Source organism: Setaria viridis, chromosome 3 (genome assembly GCF_005286985.2).
Source record: "Setaria viridis chromosome 3, Setaria_viridis_v4.0, whole genome shotgun sequence".
In the NCBI taxonomy this organism is placed as follows: Eukaryota; Viridiplantae; Streptophyta; class Magnoliopsida; order Poales; family Poaceae; genus Setaria; species Setaria viridis.
In genome coordinates, this window is record NC_048265.2 from 41,797,242 (window position 1) to 41,812,698 (window position 15,457).

Genomic DNA, 15,457 nt, shown 5'->3' on the forward strand with positions numbered 1-15,457 from the left:
TTTGCTGTTACAGTCTGTGTTATGTGAGATTGCAGAAATACAATCTGAAAAGTAGTCACTTGACACAATACTGGTGCCTGTTGGCCAAAGCCCTCTTTGAATTTTCATCTACTCACTGTTCTTTATTCTTCTAATGAACACTTATCTGGTGAAAAATATTTGTTCATAGTTGCTGCTATCCCTGATTCTGTGTATATGCATTATTCTTTATTTGGTGCTGAGTTCAATTGAATGGCATTTATTATTTTAGATCAACTTTCACCTGGTAGGTGGTTGTAACGCCTGTAAACTTTACTAACTCAAATCACCCGTTAAAATTTGTTTAAAAGTATTTCGACTGTTGAGCTCCCGAAAGTCTCGTCCTTCCCGGCGACCCCGCCGTCCCGGCACCTAACGTTGTCAGTCATCTTTTTCCATCCCTGCAAATTTCGCCGCATGCCCGTCTCATCCGTCGCGCGTGCCCGACCAATTCCGAAATTTTTGCCCACTCTCCCCCTCTCTTCTTTTTTTCCCTTCCCCTTTTTCTCTTTCATTTTCTTCTTTTCTTCCTTCTCTTTCTTTTTTTCTTCCTTCTTCCTCCTCCGATTTCTTCTCTCCTCCCTTCCCTTCCTGGCGCACCCTTCCTGGCACCAAACGTCTGGCGCTAGTGCCTGGCGCCGCTCGCCTGGCCACCTGCGCCTGCACCCAGCCCCGCGCACCGTCGACCGCGCCGAGCCTCTCGCCGGCCATCGGTCGTCGCCCGCTACCGCACGCCACACCAGTCGTCACCCCTGTGCTCCTCGTCGATCAAGCCAGCCCCCACCACGCCATCCACGAGGAGTTCCGCTCCGGCATGCCACCGGCCGGAAACTCCGGACGGCATTAAGCTCGCCGGCCCTGCCGCCCATGTGCGCTGTCGCCCCTCCCGCCGCCTATGAAAAGCGGGTCGAGCCCCTGCCGCCTCGCCACCACCACTGGCGTCGTCCCCTGCCTACCGCCAGCACCGCCCCGGCTCCCTGCGCGCTGCCGCTCCGTGGCAATCCACTGCTGCCGCCCCACGGCACGCCCAGCGCCCCCCCTCCTCCAACACCATCCGCCCAAGGTGAGGCCTCAAATGGAGTCCCCTCGGCCTCCTCTACCTCCTCCACCACTCGGCCACCGCCGGCGTGGCCCGGCCAACCGCCCTCTCCCCCTACCAGTTTTCCCCTCCTCTCCCATCTCCCTATCACGGTCCAAGGAAGAAGAAGGCCCCAATTTCAATCTAACCCCCTGGTTTCCCCTATTCACAAACCGGCCCTCCCACCTCTCTCAAAGAAGTATCACGGATACACCCTTCCATCTTTCAGAAATAATTGCAAATAGGTCCCTGGTTCACGCAGTTTAGTCCTAAACCTTGTTTTAAGCTCCTAACACTCCTTTAACTCATCATTTCATGCACCAAACTTCATCTAATTGATCCCAAATTTGACCACGACCTCCTCCCATATACTTCCGCCGAAGCATATCCAAATTTTAATTCTCTTTTATTTATTGTGTGCTCGATTGTGTGTGCCGTAGATCGCGGAGTACCCGAGGAGGAGCACGAGGATGAGTTTGAACGCGAGCCCAAGCTCGAGGACCAGTACCGCGAGCAGGAAGTCCCGCAAGGCTTTGAGAACGGCAAGTCTAATCTCACCCTTTGATGCATATTTATCCTAGTTTTTCAAACACAACCTATTGGCCTATTTTATAAATTGCATATTGTCTTTCTGCGGAAACATGGTTGGATAGCCACTCCTTTATTGTTATGATTATTCCTTGCTTGTCCTATAATTATCTCTAAATATGACTAGCTCTATTTGGACGATAATTACTGCTAGAATGCTTAGGGCCTTGTTACTCAATGCAATCATGACTACAATGTATTTTGTTAAAGACTAAATGTGTGAGTGTTTTAAAAAGGGAAATCGGCTTTTCGGAAGTAAAGGAAAGAAATGCTTAGATGAGATGGATGGGTGTTTCAGGTGTGAAATGCTAATAAGTTGGGCTCGTACCTTGGTGGTTGAGCAAGGTTGGGAGATATCCATCTTTTCATGGTTAAGGACCGAGTTGATGTGTCATCTTGCCTAACCCAACCTTCGTGCAACCACTCGACCGTTGTATGCGGCAACGGCTTACCATAAATCCCACTAGCTAAACTTTTAGTCTTCAGGAGAGCTGGTGAGCAGCGGGAGTCCATGGAAAAGGAATATGATCTTGGTTACTTAGGTCCCGGTTAAAGATCTCGTTGGGAGGTCATTAACCCCTTGGTTACTTCCATGTTGAATAGTCAAGCTTAGCTAAGGTGGGTAATGGCTTTGTTAGGATCCGCACCGGCACTAAGGTGATCGTGCTGCGGTACCCTACTTGAAAAAAAAGTGTACAACCTCTGCAGAGTTAAAACCTATTTGGGTAGCCGTGTTCACGGCATTGGACGAGTTACGGCTTGGTCACATAACTAGCACTTGGAGTTGGAGAATTTTTATGGCGTGTGTTGGATTTTGGAAGTATCCAACAGTTGTGCGGTGAGCTATGGCAGATGGGCAGTCCGATAGCAATTAAATTTTGGATCTTTTATGTAGGATCAACCCCACTTCATGTTCCGGTTTTGTTGACGCCAGATTTCGTCACTAGTAAAATCGGCGCCAAGAAGAGAGGGAATTGGAAAAGTACGGTTGGGAATCGGCCGAATGGTGCTACAGTACAAGATCGGTCGATGACTTCTGCCTCGCTTCGGATCGAACGCACCGGGTTCCCAATCGGTTGCCTTTTGCCAATAAAGAATCAGCCGATTAGGAGGTTGGGTTAATTGGGCCTGTATGGGCTTGGAAAGGAATAGAAGGATAAGGGGGAGATCAGCCCATGAAGCGTATAATAACCAACCTAGCACGAATCGTGCTTGTAAATATTCGTTTTCTATTTGAATTAGGGATAGAATTCTAGTCAGTTAAGGAGTCGTCCGTACGGGGCTATAAATAGCTACCTTTGTAAATCTGTAATCATCAACTACTCAATACAACCAACTACTTTTTCCTCGTACTTACTTTCAAGCAGGCGACTTCGCCAAATACTTTCTCTTTTCACGAGTTCGTACGGGTTGGCAGGGCTGCATCAACTTGATGTCCGGCCGATCTTGTAAGTTCCGTTTACCGAGTAAATTCTAAGCTTTAACTTCGGGTGTATCGTTGTTGTTTCGTTTAGATTTATTCACTAGTTATCGATATTTACTAGAATCATAGGGTTTACCTGTCTTTCTCGTTTTATCACCAGTTATCCAGCTAGGAATCGGTGGTTTCGGCTTTCTTTACGTTCTGCTATTAAATTCATCTATTTTATATATTGCCGATTAGATCTATTCCTAGTATTGTTATCATAGCATTGTGTCGATTACTCTAGTAGTTTTCTATCTACAAGGCTACAGTGATCGGCTGCCTTATAGCCGATTTCTTTATTACGGCAAATCGGCCGATTCGCTGATAAGCTCTCTCGAGATCGGAAACTTAGCCGATCGTGATTTCTGGACCTGACACGTATTCTTCCTTGCCAATCAACAGGTCAGATTGGCTGGCACGCCGCGCGAACCACACCAGGGCAATCACCCGAACAGGAGTTAAGCAGATTCTCCCGGGTCGTGTGTCAGACACTGGGGATTCGGTTGACCGATTTCTAGCACCAACAGGTTTCTAAAGGAAATGTTTTGCAAAAAAGCTTTGAAAATGAACCCTTGCACGTGTTCAAAATCTAGCTTTACTGCAAATAAACGTTAAACTCATCCTTGTTATATCATGTGCACACTCTTGCTTGTATCCCCCTCCGTGGATGGGGTTGGACTTGTTGAGTTCTTTCGTACTCACCCTTGTTTTGTTGCTTCAGAGGAAGACCCGTACTACGTCGCCGAAGATTTCGAGTAGGAGGTCGCTTCCGCACGCAATGCTACCTGTGGTGTTGGCCTTTACAGGATGCTTCCGCTGACGCTTAGTTCCGATTGCAGCCCGAAGTCCGACTGGACTGCAACTTGGATCTGTATCGTTGTTGGTTTAGTTCTTCTTTGGGTGTGGCTTTCCCTCCCGCTCCTTTGTGAGTTGTACAGTTTTTGAACAATCTGTTGAATAAATGTGTTATCAGCCTCCTGAGATTGTTGAATAAATGTGTTATCAGCCTCCTGAGACTGATATTTGTATCACATTTAGTTTCTACTTACGTGGGAATGCTTCAGGTGGTATCAGAGCCATCATTGGCTGTAGGACGCAACCATTAGGATCGTAAAAGTCTTTTCGACCAAAATAAATGATTTACAAAATTTCTTGCTTCCCCTACTCATTTGCAAAACTGATTTACACCCCGATTCTTTCCAGATGGACGAAGAAGGATGGGTCAACAGCCACCGCTTGGAGGAGCATGATTTTCTCAGGTTGCTGTTCGCCTGCATGGACCGCCTCGGGATTTATGAGCGCCCGGAGTACACCAGCAGGGAGTATTAAGTGGTTAATGACATAGTTTTCCTATTGTGCTAGAGTAAATCAGCACGCGCCTTTGTTTGACTTACTAATTTCATTTTTATGTCTTTGTTGTCCTATCTTGAACTCCAAGGACCGTCGGGCTTGGACTTTGGTCAATCAGTCAGAGTACTACAGAGACTCAGCCACTCAGGTACAATTAGCATGAAAAAGCATTTGGATCCGGTCACTCTGGTAAGGACTAAGGAATCCTCAATACAGCTAGTTTACTTCTCTGTGTTTGTTGAGTTGGTTTTTCATCCTAACCAATGATCTGATAAAATAAAATAGTTCAGCAGATTGCGCAAGATTGAGTCCCCACTCCCCAACATGATATCCCATCATTTATCTTTTTATGGTTACCTTTCTGAAATAGAGATCAAGGTCACTCCAGAATAATCATCTAATTCTGAAAAGTCTGAAGGTAGGTGTCCAACATATTTCTACTACTCCAGAGTTTCAGTGAAACAGCAGAACTCTTGGGCATGATCTTTTTGTCTTTGTTGTTACCATGGAAACCGAGTTCTACATTGATTGAATCTTGCAATGCTTGATTCATCTCTGCTGCACTCAGTCAGGTCTGATACTTTGCTAGATTTGTGTCCTTAGACTCTGAAGCAAAATCTTGTTATAGGCTTTCTGTAGCAAAATTGATTCCTGTTTTGCAGTGTGTACTTAGACTCTTAGACCGCTGTTAGTTGAAACTGACGAATCATACTGGCACCTAGGTGGTATCTTATCTCACAAGTAGTGTTTGACTTGGCTTGGTGCAGCGTTGTTCCTTGAGTCAGTGTCCATGCAGATGATACAAGAGGTTGCACCAGCCACTCCGCTGTCCCAGTCAGGAATTCCAATGGAATGCTTGGTCCTGGTCCTAGACTTTCTAAGGGTTAAATGTTAACAACACCATGTCCAAATACTAACACTGCTTTTGTGCCTTTATCCTTGCCATGGAAACAGGGTTTGCTTGGGCTTGACTTTGCACAATTAGCCATGGTACAACAAATAGTGTTAGGTAATTAGCACCTAAAAAACATTCAGGTTCAGTCTGATTACTCTGTACGTACGTGACATTGGTGGTCGTACCTGGTAGTGCATATTGTGCAAGCTCGAGTACTGTACACAATTCAGCAAACCAGCATAACTTGTTTGGCCATCAATTTAATTTGTCTCTTTGGTCTTAACATAAAAACAGAATTCTCTGCGGCGGTTCAGTGTCACCGTGCACGGCACCAGGCACTAGTGCCACCAGAACAGCTTGCAACGTACACCGTTGTCCTCAAATTTGTTCAGGGGTGTCACATGTGTCCTTACACTTTTAAATTTGCAGATTATGTCGCTCAAGTTCCAAACATCAGTAATTAGCATATGCTTGCCTTTACCATGCCATTAAGTTGCTACACTCGCTTTCCTTTAGTCACTTGGTCTATTTTGCAAATTTATGCCTCTTTTGATTGTGTTGTCATCAGTCATAAAAAAAGGGGATATTACTGAAAGTAGTTCCATTAGGCTATTGTCTTGTGATTTTGGTAGTTGAGTGGTTATGTAATCACTGGGACATATGTTTGTCAAGTATATGTTTTGGAAGGGTTTCCTAGGTCTCAAGATGAAATACAAGTGAAGCAAGCAACCATGGCATGAAGAATGGAGCAAAATAAGCAAAGATGTACAATGGAGTGTTCGGTCGGTCACTGGACTGAAAAATAGTACGTGGGAGTGAAATATACTAAAAATTGTAATTATATATAGTAATTATATAAATACTAGTTTGATGTGTACAATTTTGCTGGTGTCTTAATCAGAACCAAACCATAGTGAGCTTGTCACAATCTCTGTTAGTGTATTCGTTCCTAAAGTTTGCTTGTGACCTCATTGTACTCACTGCCGCCCAAGCCTGCAATAGAACACGATAGCAAAAGGTTGCAGCAAGCAAAGTGGCATGCATAAGCGGATACTGACATTTCAGAATACATAAGTACGCATATGGACAGTAATTTTCATCAGATCTGGGATTTATGAGCAACTGACATGTCACACAAGCAATTGTACTAAGCATGCCATAAAGTGTAGGAATCAGAAACCTAAAATCTGAAATATCAGCAGCTAATAAGGGTAGATATATTGATACCGCATATTATGCCCACTGTTTAATAGGTGCAATCTTAGAAGAGATACTAAAGCCAAATGGGAGCATACTGACAAATGAAGCAAATGAAACTTCCACCTTCAGGCCAATAGGCCATGGCATACCAAGTGAAAATTCTATATAGTGGGGGAGAAAACCAACAGATAGTTGCAAGCATTCTAATTATAGATTTAACTGCACAGCACCAACTACAAAAGAATATGCCTTTTTTAAAAAAACAAGAAACGTCACCTAATGAGTGCTCTTTGCGAAAAAAACAAGAAAACAAAACTAAATTCTTCATGACAGATAACAGAGAAAACAATCACATCTTCTATCTTCTGGAAACATCACACTTCTATCACCATGGAAAGAAACAATATCATTTAAATTAACGATAGATATCACTCAGTTCTTCATCTGAAACAATTATCAGTTGGTCCAGGGGCTGAAAGATTTGATTGGATCGATATGAGATGACCCTGGAAAGCATATAGTCACTACTTGTAACTTGATTTAATTCGCACCAGCAGCTATACCTATTGGCTATTGCACATAACAACACTGAGGGACATGTGAGATGGTAAGGTAAAAAAAACCTTTATTCTAGATGTACTACTGGGCTGTATCCCCTTTTGCCTTGATTTTTTAATGTTATATCTGGGATAATTTGTATTGCAAACATGAACCTGTCAGCACGACTGCATCACAAGGAAAAGGGGATTAGCATGCATGCAAGAATCTATAGAAAAACAACAGAGAGACAATATGGTTACAAAACAACAATTACCATGCAGATTGATTATCGGAGGAAATAAGATCCACCTCTCCAGTGGTGTTAGATCTACACAAAGGAGCATAAATTAAAATTGGAAATAGGATTAATTGAACAAAAATCACAGGCAAGATCAATTTCATCAGAAGAATTCCTGATCTCATGCAGTCTCAGCAGCATGCCATCATGGATGCCTTCCAGCATAATTGACCAGATACGGCCGCGCATGCCCCAGCAACATTCGTGTGACACAAATCAATTTTTATGCATCCAAATCAATTTCACCAACATCAAACACAGTTGCTCACCTGATTGCCGAGAGTGTCGCTGTTGCCACATATGCTTGCGTCTGCACGGATGAGGCACAAGAACCTGGGTACTCGCAGAAGCTGATGACCACGAGTGAAGAACGAGTACATGAGCGTGCTGTTAATGGCATGAATCCCAGCGGAGAGAAGGCATCTAGCAGTAGCACGTATGCCTGAACTCCATAGGAAACAAATCCAAAAACATCCGCATGCACATAAGCACAAAAGTTTTGAATCTTTGAACTAGATTTTGGATGGGGGCACACAGATTGCACCAACCTGGAGCTCCCTTCGTGATGGAGGGCATCTCCGGAGCCACTGAGCACTCGCCGCCCACGAGTCATGAGGAGGAAGCAGCCGCGGCCGGGTCGTCGCACGCAGGGGATTGGTGCCGCGCCGGATCATCGCCACTCCACCGGCGAAGAAACTAGGAGCGTCAACCACACATCATGGGGATAGCAAGATAACGCGGATGAGATTTTCTACGCAGAAAAATCAAAAATTTTGGGAGACCATCCGCATCACTGCAATGCATACCTGCCCTCACAGATCTAGAAGGGGAGCGCACAGCCGCATCGCCGCTCGCCTGGAGGACGGAGCCCCCGCCTTGATTTGGTTGTCAGGTCAGCAAATCCGGTTCGCCCTCACCCACGATGAGGATCCGGCCGCGAGGTGGCCCTGTTGTCTGCCGTAAGGGGAAGGAGACCGCAGCCGTCATCACGTGGAGGGGGATGGCGCCAACGACCGTCACCGACCGACCAGCCCCCGTAGCTTGTGGCACCGTCCATTAGGCCCACCCTTGGATCTGGGTGACAGGAAGGGGATAAGGAAGCGGCCGCCGCAACAGTACCGCCGGCGTGCCAGGGAGGGGCGGAGGCGCTGCTGCGAAGGGCCTAGCGGCGACGGCGGAGTGGAGCAGAGCACGAGAGGGACGGGGAGAGATGCGGTCGCGGTCTCACAGAACTGTAAATTCAGTTTGTAGGCCACGATCTCCGGCTCTCCGCCGTAGAAAAAAAATAGCAAAAAAACCAGTGCGGGCGGCGGACCGGAGGGGCTCGGGTTAGGTTCAACTCCATGGAGCGACCCGGGTACGGAATAGCTTATTCTGTACCTTGGGTATTATTTAGTATATATATATATATAGATCTATATATATAGATATATATATTACTGTCATGAAATATATATACGACTTGCATACAATATTAATATGACTCGAATAAAATATTAATATGGAAAAGAATATTTTTTAAAAAAATCTTAAGTACTAAAGGGGGAAACCGTGACCAAGGGGGTAGAACTTCCCTTTGTCTCGAAAATTTAGTCCCGGTTGTATTTTCGGGATTTATGACCCTTTCCAACCGAAACTAAAGCCGCGTTTTCCACCAGTGCCCTGCCATCTCCACGGACCATCCAGATGTCCACCAACCTCCCATGGCCAGTAGCGTTCACGCCGCCTCGGCGGCTCGAACTGCTTCCACCACCCGCTACTTTGCCGCCCGAACCTCCTTCTAGATCCACCGGGGATAGGTACGCCCTTTCTTCAAAACCCCGAACCCTGAAAGCTTGTGGGAAGCTCCCCGGAGCTAGAGAAGAAACAGAGAGCTGAAAAAAACAGGTACATAATCTTTCCCCACCCGAGTCATCTTTAGAAATTTCGTTTTTTCTTTTGACGGATAGATCCGTGTTGGTTAATTAAGTGCGCATGCCGCACGTGGGCTCACAACACGACACAAGGCGCATGCTCCTCCATGTGATGCGTCGTGTACGACTCGAACTAGATCTCGTCTCCGAAAACATCTCGGCATGCTCGTGCAGACCGAGTAGAAAACACCCAAACCCTCTGCTAAAGATTACGATTATTAGCCTTTGCGTACGGAACATACAACCTCGAGGGAGAGAACCTGCTGATCCAATTCAATCAATCACGCCGACAATGCAGGACAAGGCTGGGCAGTTCATCTGCTGGCTAGACTTGGTCAGGTTCAACTCGCCGGCGGCAGGCTCCAACCGGGACCGCGGGCTGGTTCTCAAGGGCATGCCCGGGCCGAAGGTCGTCGTGCAGTGCCTCGACGGCACCGAGGTGACGGTGAATGCTCGCAACGTCCGTGTCGCGGACCGGAGCTACTTCTGCCCGGGCATGGTCGTCGCGTCGGCGTCAGACCGTGGCGGCCAGCTCGGGGTCGTCACGGGCGCCGCCGTGGAACTGGATCTGGTCCGGCTAGACGGTGAGGACGCGGCGGCGGCGTTGGTCGCGAGGAGCGTGTCCCCAGCGGAGCTGCGCCGCGTCAGTGAGTTCTGCCTAGGCGACTACGTCGTGTCAGGACCGTGGCTTGGCCGGGTCTTCGAGGTGTCCCTCGACGTCGACGTGCTCTTCGACGACGGCACCGTCTGCAGGGTCACAACAGCGGACGGCAAGCTGTGGCCCGTCGGCGAGGGCTCTTCAAAACGCTCCACCAACAACGTCTTCTATCCGGGGCAGCGCGTCGGCGGCCGCTCGTCCGTCTTCAAGGCCGCCCGGTGGCTCAAGGGCTACTGGAAGCCCAGCGATGGCGAGGGCACCGTGTCCAAGGTGGAAACCGCCAGCGTGCTCGTCTACTGGGTCGCGTCGTCGCAGCTGGGCGCCGAGAGGTCCGTCGTTCAGGCGTCGTCCACGCCGGCGCACCAGCAGAGCCCTCGCGATCTGACATTCTTCCGCGCTGGCGACGACGTCTTGGCAAGGTTCTGGGGCGTGGGCGACCGCTGCTTCTTCCGCGCTCCTTGCCGCCGCCGCGTACTCCCTGCCGGCGATGTCGGTGCCAACCGGAATCGGCTGCGGCGGCTGGGGGCGAAGCGGACGCCGCGACGAGAAAGCTGGAGCCACGCAGGGTTCGAGCGGCCGTTGTCCGTCGCCAGCACGCGCACGACGCTCGACGTGCTGTGGCAGGACGGGACGCGGCAGTGCCAGGCGCCGTCGGTGTCGCTCGTTCCCACGATGCCACAGAACACCCACCACTTGTTCCCGGGCCAGCGCGTCGTTAGCAGGACATCGTCGGACGACGGCGACGTCGCGCGTTCTGGTGTCGTCAGAAGCCTCAACTTCACGGACCAGACCGTGCGCGTGTCGTGGCAAAAGGCGGCGGCTGAACACGCCGATGACGAGACACTGAGCAGCACGTACGATCTCGGCAGGGATTTCGACAGCAATGTCTTCTATGGAGATGTTGTCGTCCGCAGGCGTCCAACAGACTCCTCAATTGGGGTCGCCGGCGACATTTGTGGAAGCACGGAAGAGCCAGTGCTGACACGGTGCCGAAAGAAGGAGCCCACTAGAGCTCATGATCTTTCATGGGTCGGACACATAGTTGATTTTTGTGATGCACACCATGTCCAAGTCAAGTGGGGTGACGGCAACATGTCCAAGGTATGCAACACGTCCATAGAATTACTATAATATTAATGGACCGTTTTAAAAATGCTTAAAAGGAAGTGGTTTTCTAGAAACAGCTTTTATTTTTGACGCCCAAGGAACTTTTTTTTCACCTAGATACCAAAATCCAAGTTAATTTTGGTACCTCTTGAAGGCTCCTTACCAATACAAATCACCTCACAATCACTGATTGAATCTTTTTTTTTGCAGCTATATATGTATACATTAATTACTTCATATATTAGGACCATTATTCAAAAACGACCTTATTAACTTCTACTTATTTGATGGTACCGATTTCAGGTGTCTTTCCATGAGATAACTGTCGTCAAAGAGCAAAGTTTTGGTGAGTTCCTTCAGGAAATAGGCGAGTGGGTGTCTGAAGATGGAGGCATGAGCAACGACGCTATTGATCACGAAGCACAAGTGACTGCCGCTGCCGTTGTAAGTATCCCTCCGCACACAAATTTCAATTCCCCAAGAGATCGGGTAAATGGTTGGACGGTGCCGGGAGCGTCAACCTCGGAGCTTACGGCCAGAGGGAACAACAATGTATCCGCACCCGTGTCCGGTGGTGATGGTGATGCCAAGGAGACCTCCACTGCTGTGGCAGGCATCAATGGAGGAGGTGGTGGTGAGGGGAAGCAGGCAGAGGCAGATGCCACCGGCGATGACAAGTCATTTAGCTTCCCACAATTTGATATCGTGCAGAGCCCTTCAGATCACCATTACCTTGATAACATGGAGCAGGTTCGTAATTTTCTTTTTTTTCCTAAGGCCCTGTTTGGATCTTTGGAATTGAATTCCATTCTAATAATCATTATTTAGACATAAATTAATTAAGCTAATATAATTGTCTGTGGAATATATTTGTATAATATTATTGGCGATATGGGAGAAATAGTTATGTGTTGCACTTCTGCTATAGAGAAGCGAGTCCAAGAGCGTGCTATAAGAATTGAATTCCATTCTAATAATCATAATCTATGGAATCAATTTCCATCTCCCACCCCGTAAATTTAAGATAGGCTTATATCTAAACTTTGGAAAGTTGTGGAATACCACATTCAAGATAAATTAGCCTACTCCATTAAGTAAATTCCAATTCCTTCAAAATGAAGGAAGCTAAATGGGTCCTAAGGGTTTTTTTGCTTTATGAATATATTAACAGTAATACATATGATGTATAAACAGTAATACATTTTTTTTGGTAAAAATTAAGAAAACGATGGTTGCTGAAAACCCTATATAATATAATACAAGTTACTGATGGTTCAAATTAATTAAATGATTGCCCGTTTAGTTTTCATACATTGAATCTGCCACAGTGATGTGTCCTATATATATAGTGACTGCTAATTAAGTTGATGTGCTTTTGTAAACAGGGCACTGGTGGGGGGAAGAAGTGGATGAAGAGGGTGCAAAAGGAATGGAATATTCTTGAGAATAACTTGCCAGGTACACAGTGAGTTAATTTGCATATGGAGGGAATAAAAATTTTGAACTTTTGCAATCAAACACAAACTCTTTCGACATGTATCTAAAGGTTTGCCCGTGCATGCAGACACCATCTTCATGCGGGCGTACGAGGACCGCATGGACCTCCTGCGAGCGGTGATGGTCGGAGCTAGCGGGACGCCGTACCATGACGGCCTCTTCTTTTTCGATCTGCAGCTACCGCCGTCGTACCCTGCCGCGCCACCGCTGGTGTGCTACCGATCGTTCGGCCTACGTGTGAACCCCAACCTCTACCCCTCCGGCACGGTGTGCCTGAGCCTGCTCAACACCTTCGGTGGCCACGGAGCCGAGCTGTGGTCCCCGGAGGCTTCGACCGTCCTCCAGGTCGTCGTCTCCATCCAGGGCCTCGTGCTCAACGCCCAACCATACTACAACGAGGCGGGCTACGCCGACCTGGTAGGAACGCCGCAGGGTCGCCGGAACGAGCTCCCGTACAGCGAGAACACCTACCTGCTCACCCTGCAGACCATGCTCCACCTCCTGCGCCGGCCGCCGGCGGGCTTCGAGGAGTTCGTCAGGGACCACTTCCACCGGCGAGGGCAGCACGTGCTCCGAGCGTGCGAGGCATACCTAGATGGCTGCCTCGTGGGCACGCTCGATGGCGAGGGGAGCGGGGCGCGGCGCCCGTGCTCGGCGGGGTTCAGGCTCGCCCTCGCCAACGTGGTGCCCCGGCTTGTTGAGGCGTTCACCGCGATCGACGCTGATGGATGCAAGGAGTTCGATCGGATACGGGTGCCAACAGTATGCACTTAATTTGTCTCTGCTACTCGCTAGTCCATTTGTATCCTACTTACATTTTAAGTTACAAAACGCGTGTTCACACATTTGAACTTTGACATCAATATTATATTTTTGTATACTGTTGGGAATGGTACGACAGTTTTGCTACATACTCCCTTCGTCCCATACTTCATAAATAATATTTATTTTGACTTAACTTTTGCGATATGTCTAGAGATAGATGTACCTAGAAAATCCAAATAAAAATAAATAGTAAACTTTGGGAGGTAGGGGTATAGTTTGCAGCTGCAATTCGTGATCAAAGGTAGTAGTGTGTTGATGGTAGTATTTCGTTATCCAAACACGGCACTCTATTGTGGCGAACGAACACTGCTGGATGATCTCTATCACTACTGCTTGTTTGGTACTAAATGCCACACCAATCGGTACTAAATGCACCATTCAGTACACCAACCAGTACTAACTGCATGCCACGTCTCGTTGTTGTCGATGGCAGTTTAGCACCGGTTGGTTTTACTAACCGATACTAAATGTTATTCTTTTTTCCTTTTCGTTTTCCTTTTGTTTTATCGTTTTCCTTTTGTTTTATAATTTCTATTCATATCCGACGGAGCTTTTACTAATGATATTACGTTAATATATTAACCCATTCAAATCCAAGTCTCACAAATATCAGCCCATTCAAATCATTAACACTCCGAGAAGATTGTATATGCAATAAAATATATACATCAACACTTAAGGTCTAAGAGAGAACAAGTTCAAATTCATAAGCAAATAGTAGGGTACCGGTACATCCATGCATGTTACATATTTCTTACTTCCTTAGATATGGAACATAGTTAAGGTCTCCAATCGTCCAGCCTAGACCTTCGTCAAAATAAGCTAGAGCACGGATGAGTGCACTCTCCTTCGCTTCGCATGGATGGTCACATACACTACCATAGATCTCAAACAATGGAGAGGTAAACTGATGTGGCCTGTATAAAGTGAGATGAGCTTGGAGCTTGAAATCTCTGGTGAGTATCGGATTTCCACCCATGTAAGTCTAATCCAACACATCCAAGACTTGAGCTAGAATCACGCGAAAGCTCGTTGCTGCATTGGTAATACCAACTAAAAGATGCTAATAATGTGATGAAAGTAAAATGATATAACATAACTAAAGATAAAAAAATGTTCCATACCATGTCATATTGATTTCTCCCTCCTCGAGCTGCTTTATTCAAAAATATGATAAGTCTGGCACAAAGTACCCATGATCCTTAAGCTGTTGTAGGTAGGCCTCCACGATGGTCCTATCAAAAGTTACCCTATCTGGTGCTACTTGACCCCATACAACAATTGAAACTATTAGGATGGCCTGTCCTGGAGATATCGAGGTGAATTATGTTTCTCGAACAGGTACTTGAAAAAAGATATGTACTCTTTTAAAACGAGGTTCACCAACAACATCAGTTTGCACTAAAGATATCGAGGTGATTGTTTGGAGGGGGTCCCTACCTTGCCTTATATTGCTGGGGTAAGGTTACAGGTTGGTTGTTGTACAAAAGTACTAGTCGGATTCGATCAAAGAGTCTTACTCTAATTGCCACGAGTAGTTTTCTAATCCTCGACTAGTCCTTGTCTACCACATAGACCACGCCGTCCTGCACCATAGTTTCCATATCTGACACGTCTTGGTGTACAGTCCCATATGTAGGACTGTCCAAGCCTCCTGACAGTCTCATAGATATATGCTCGAAAACCGCCGCCTCGACTGGTGACCGCGCCATCGCCACGACGGGTGACCGTGCTGTCGCCTCGGCCGACATCTCTATCACCACCACCACCTACTATCTTACCATCCCGAAGCTTCCTCTTAAACCGTTGGAGACAGGTAAAACCCCTCCCTCCAAACCCCGAACTCTATTGGCATAGTTTAGCTTTCCCTAAAGGTAAGCTTTGCCATATTTTTGTCAGAAAAGATAGAGATAATCCGAAAAAATTTGTACAGGCTTACTGGGCTGGTGCGCGAGAGGCAGGCCGCGGGCGTGTCAAGTCAAGTGCACCGCCTGGGCCATCTTGCTCCAGGTATGATTACAGAAG

At 47.1% G+C, this 15,457-nt stretch overlaps 1 protein-coding gene across 1 annotated transcript; it reads left to right on the forward strand.

The window, feature by feature from the left end:
• The first annotated feature begins 9,584 nt into the window (after positions 1 to 9,584).
• LOC117848024 (probable ubiquitin-conjugating enzyme E2 23) lies at positions 9,585 to 13,492 on the forward strand. Its single transcript, XM_072292441.1, has 4 exons — positions 9,585 to 11,104; positions 11,399 to 11,860; positions 12,496 to 12,568; positions 12,675 to 13,492. Exons 1-4 carry the CDS (start codon positions 9,638 to 9,640, stop codon positions 13,379 to 13,381), a joined length of 2,709 nt encoding a protein of 902 aa, XP_072148542.1. The 5' UTR covers positions 9,585 to 9,637; the 3' UTR covers positions 13,382 to 13,492.
• Positions 13,493 to 15,457: the final 1,965 nt, after the last annotated feature.

Coding starts and splice junctions, on each gene's coding strand:
- LOC117848024 (XM_072292441.1), top strand. CDS start 9,638: ATGCAGGACAAGGCTGGGCAGTTCATCTGCTGGCTAGACTTGGTCAGG. Junction 11,105..11,398: donor GTGACGGCAACATGTCCAAG/GTATGCAACACG, acceptor CTACTTATTTGA/TGGTACCGATTTCAGGTGTC. Junction 11,861..12,495: donor ACCTTGATAACATGGAGCAG/GTTCGTAATTTT, acceptor TTTTGTAAACAG/GGCACTGGTGGGGGGAAGAA.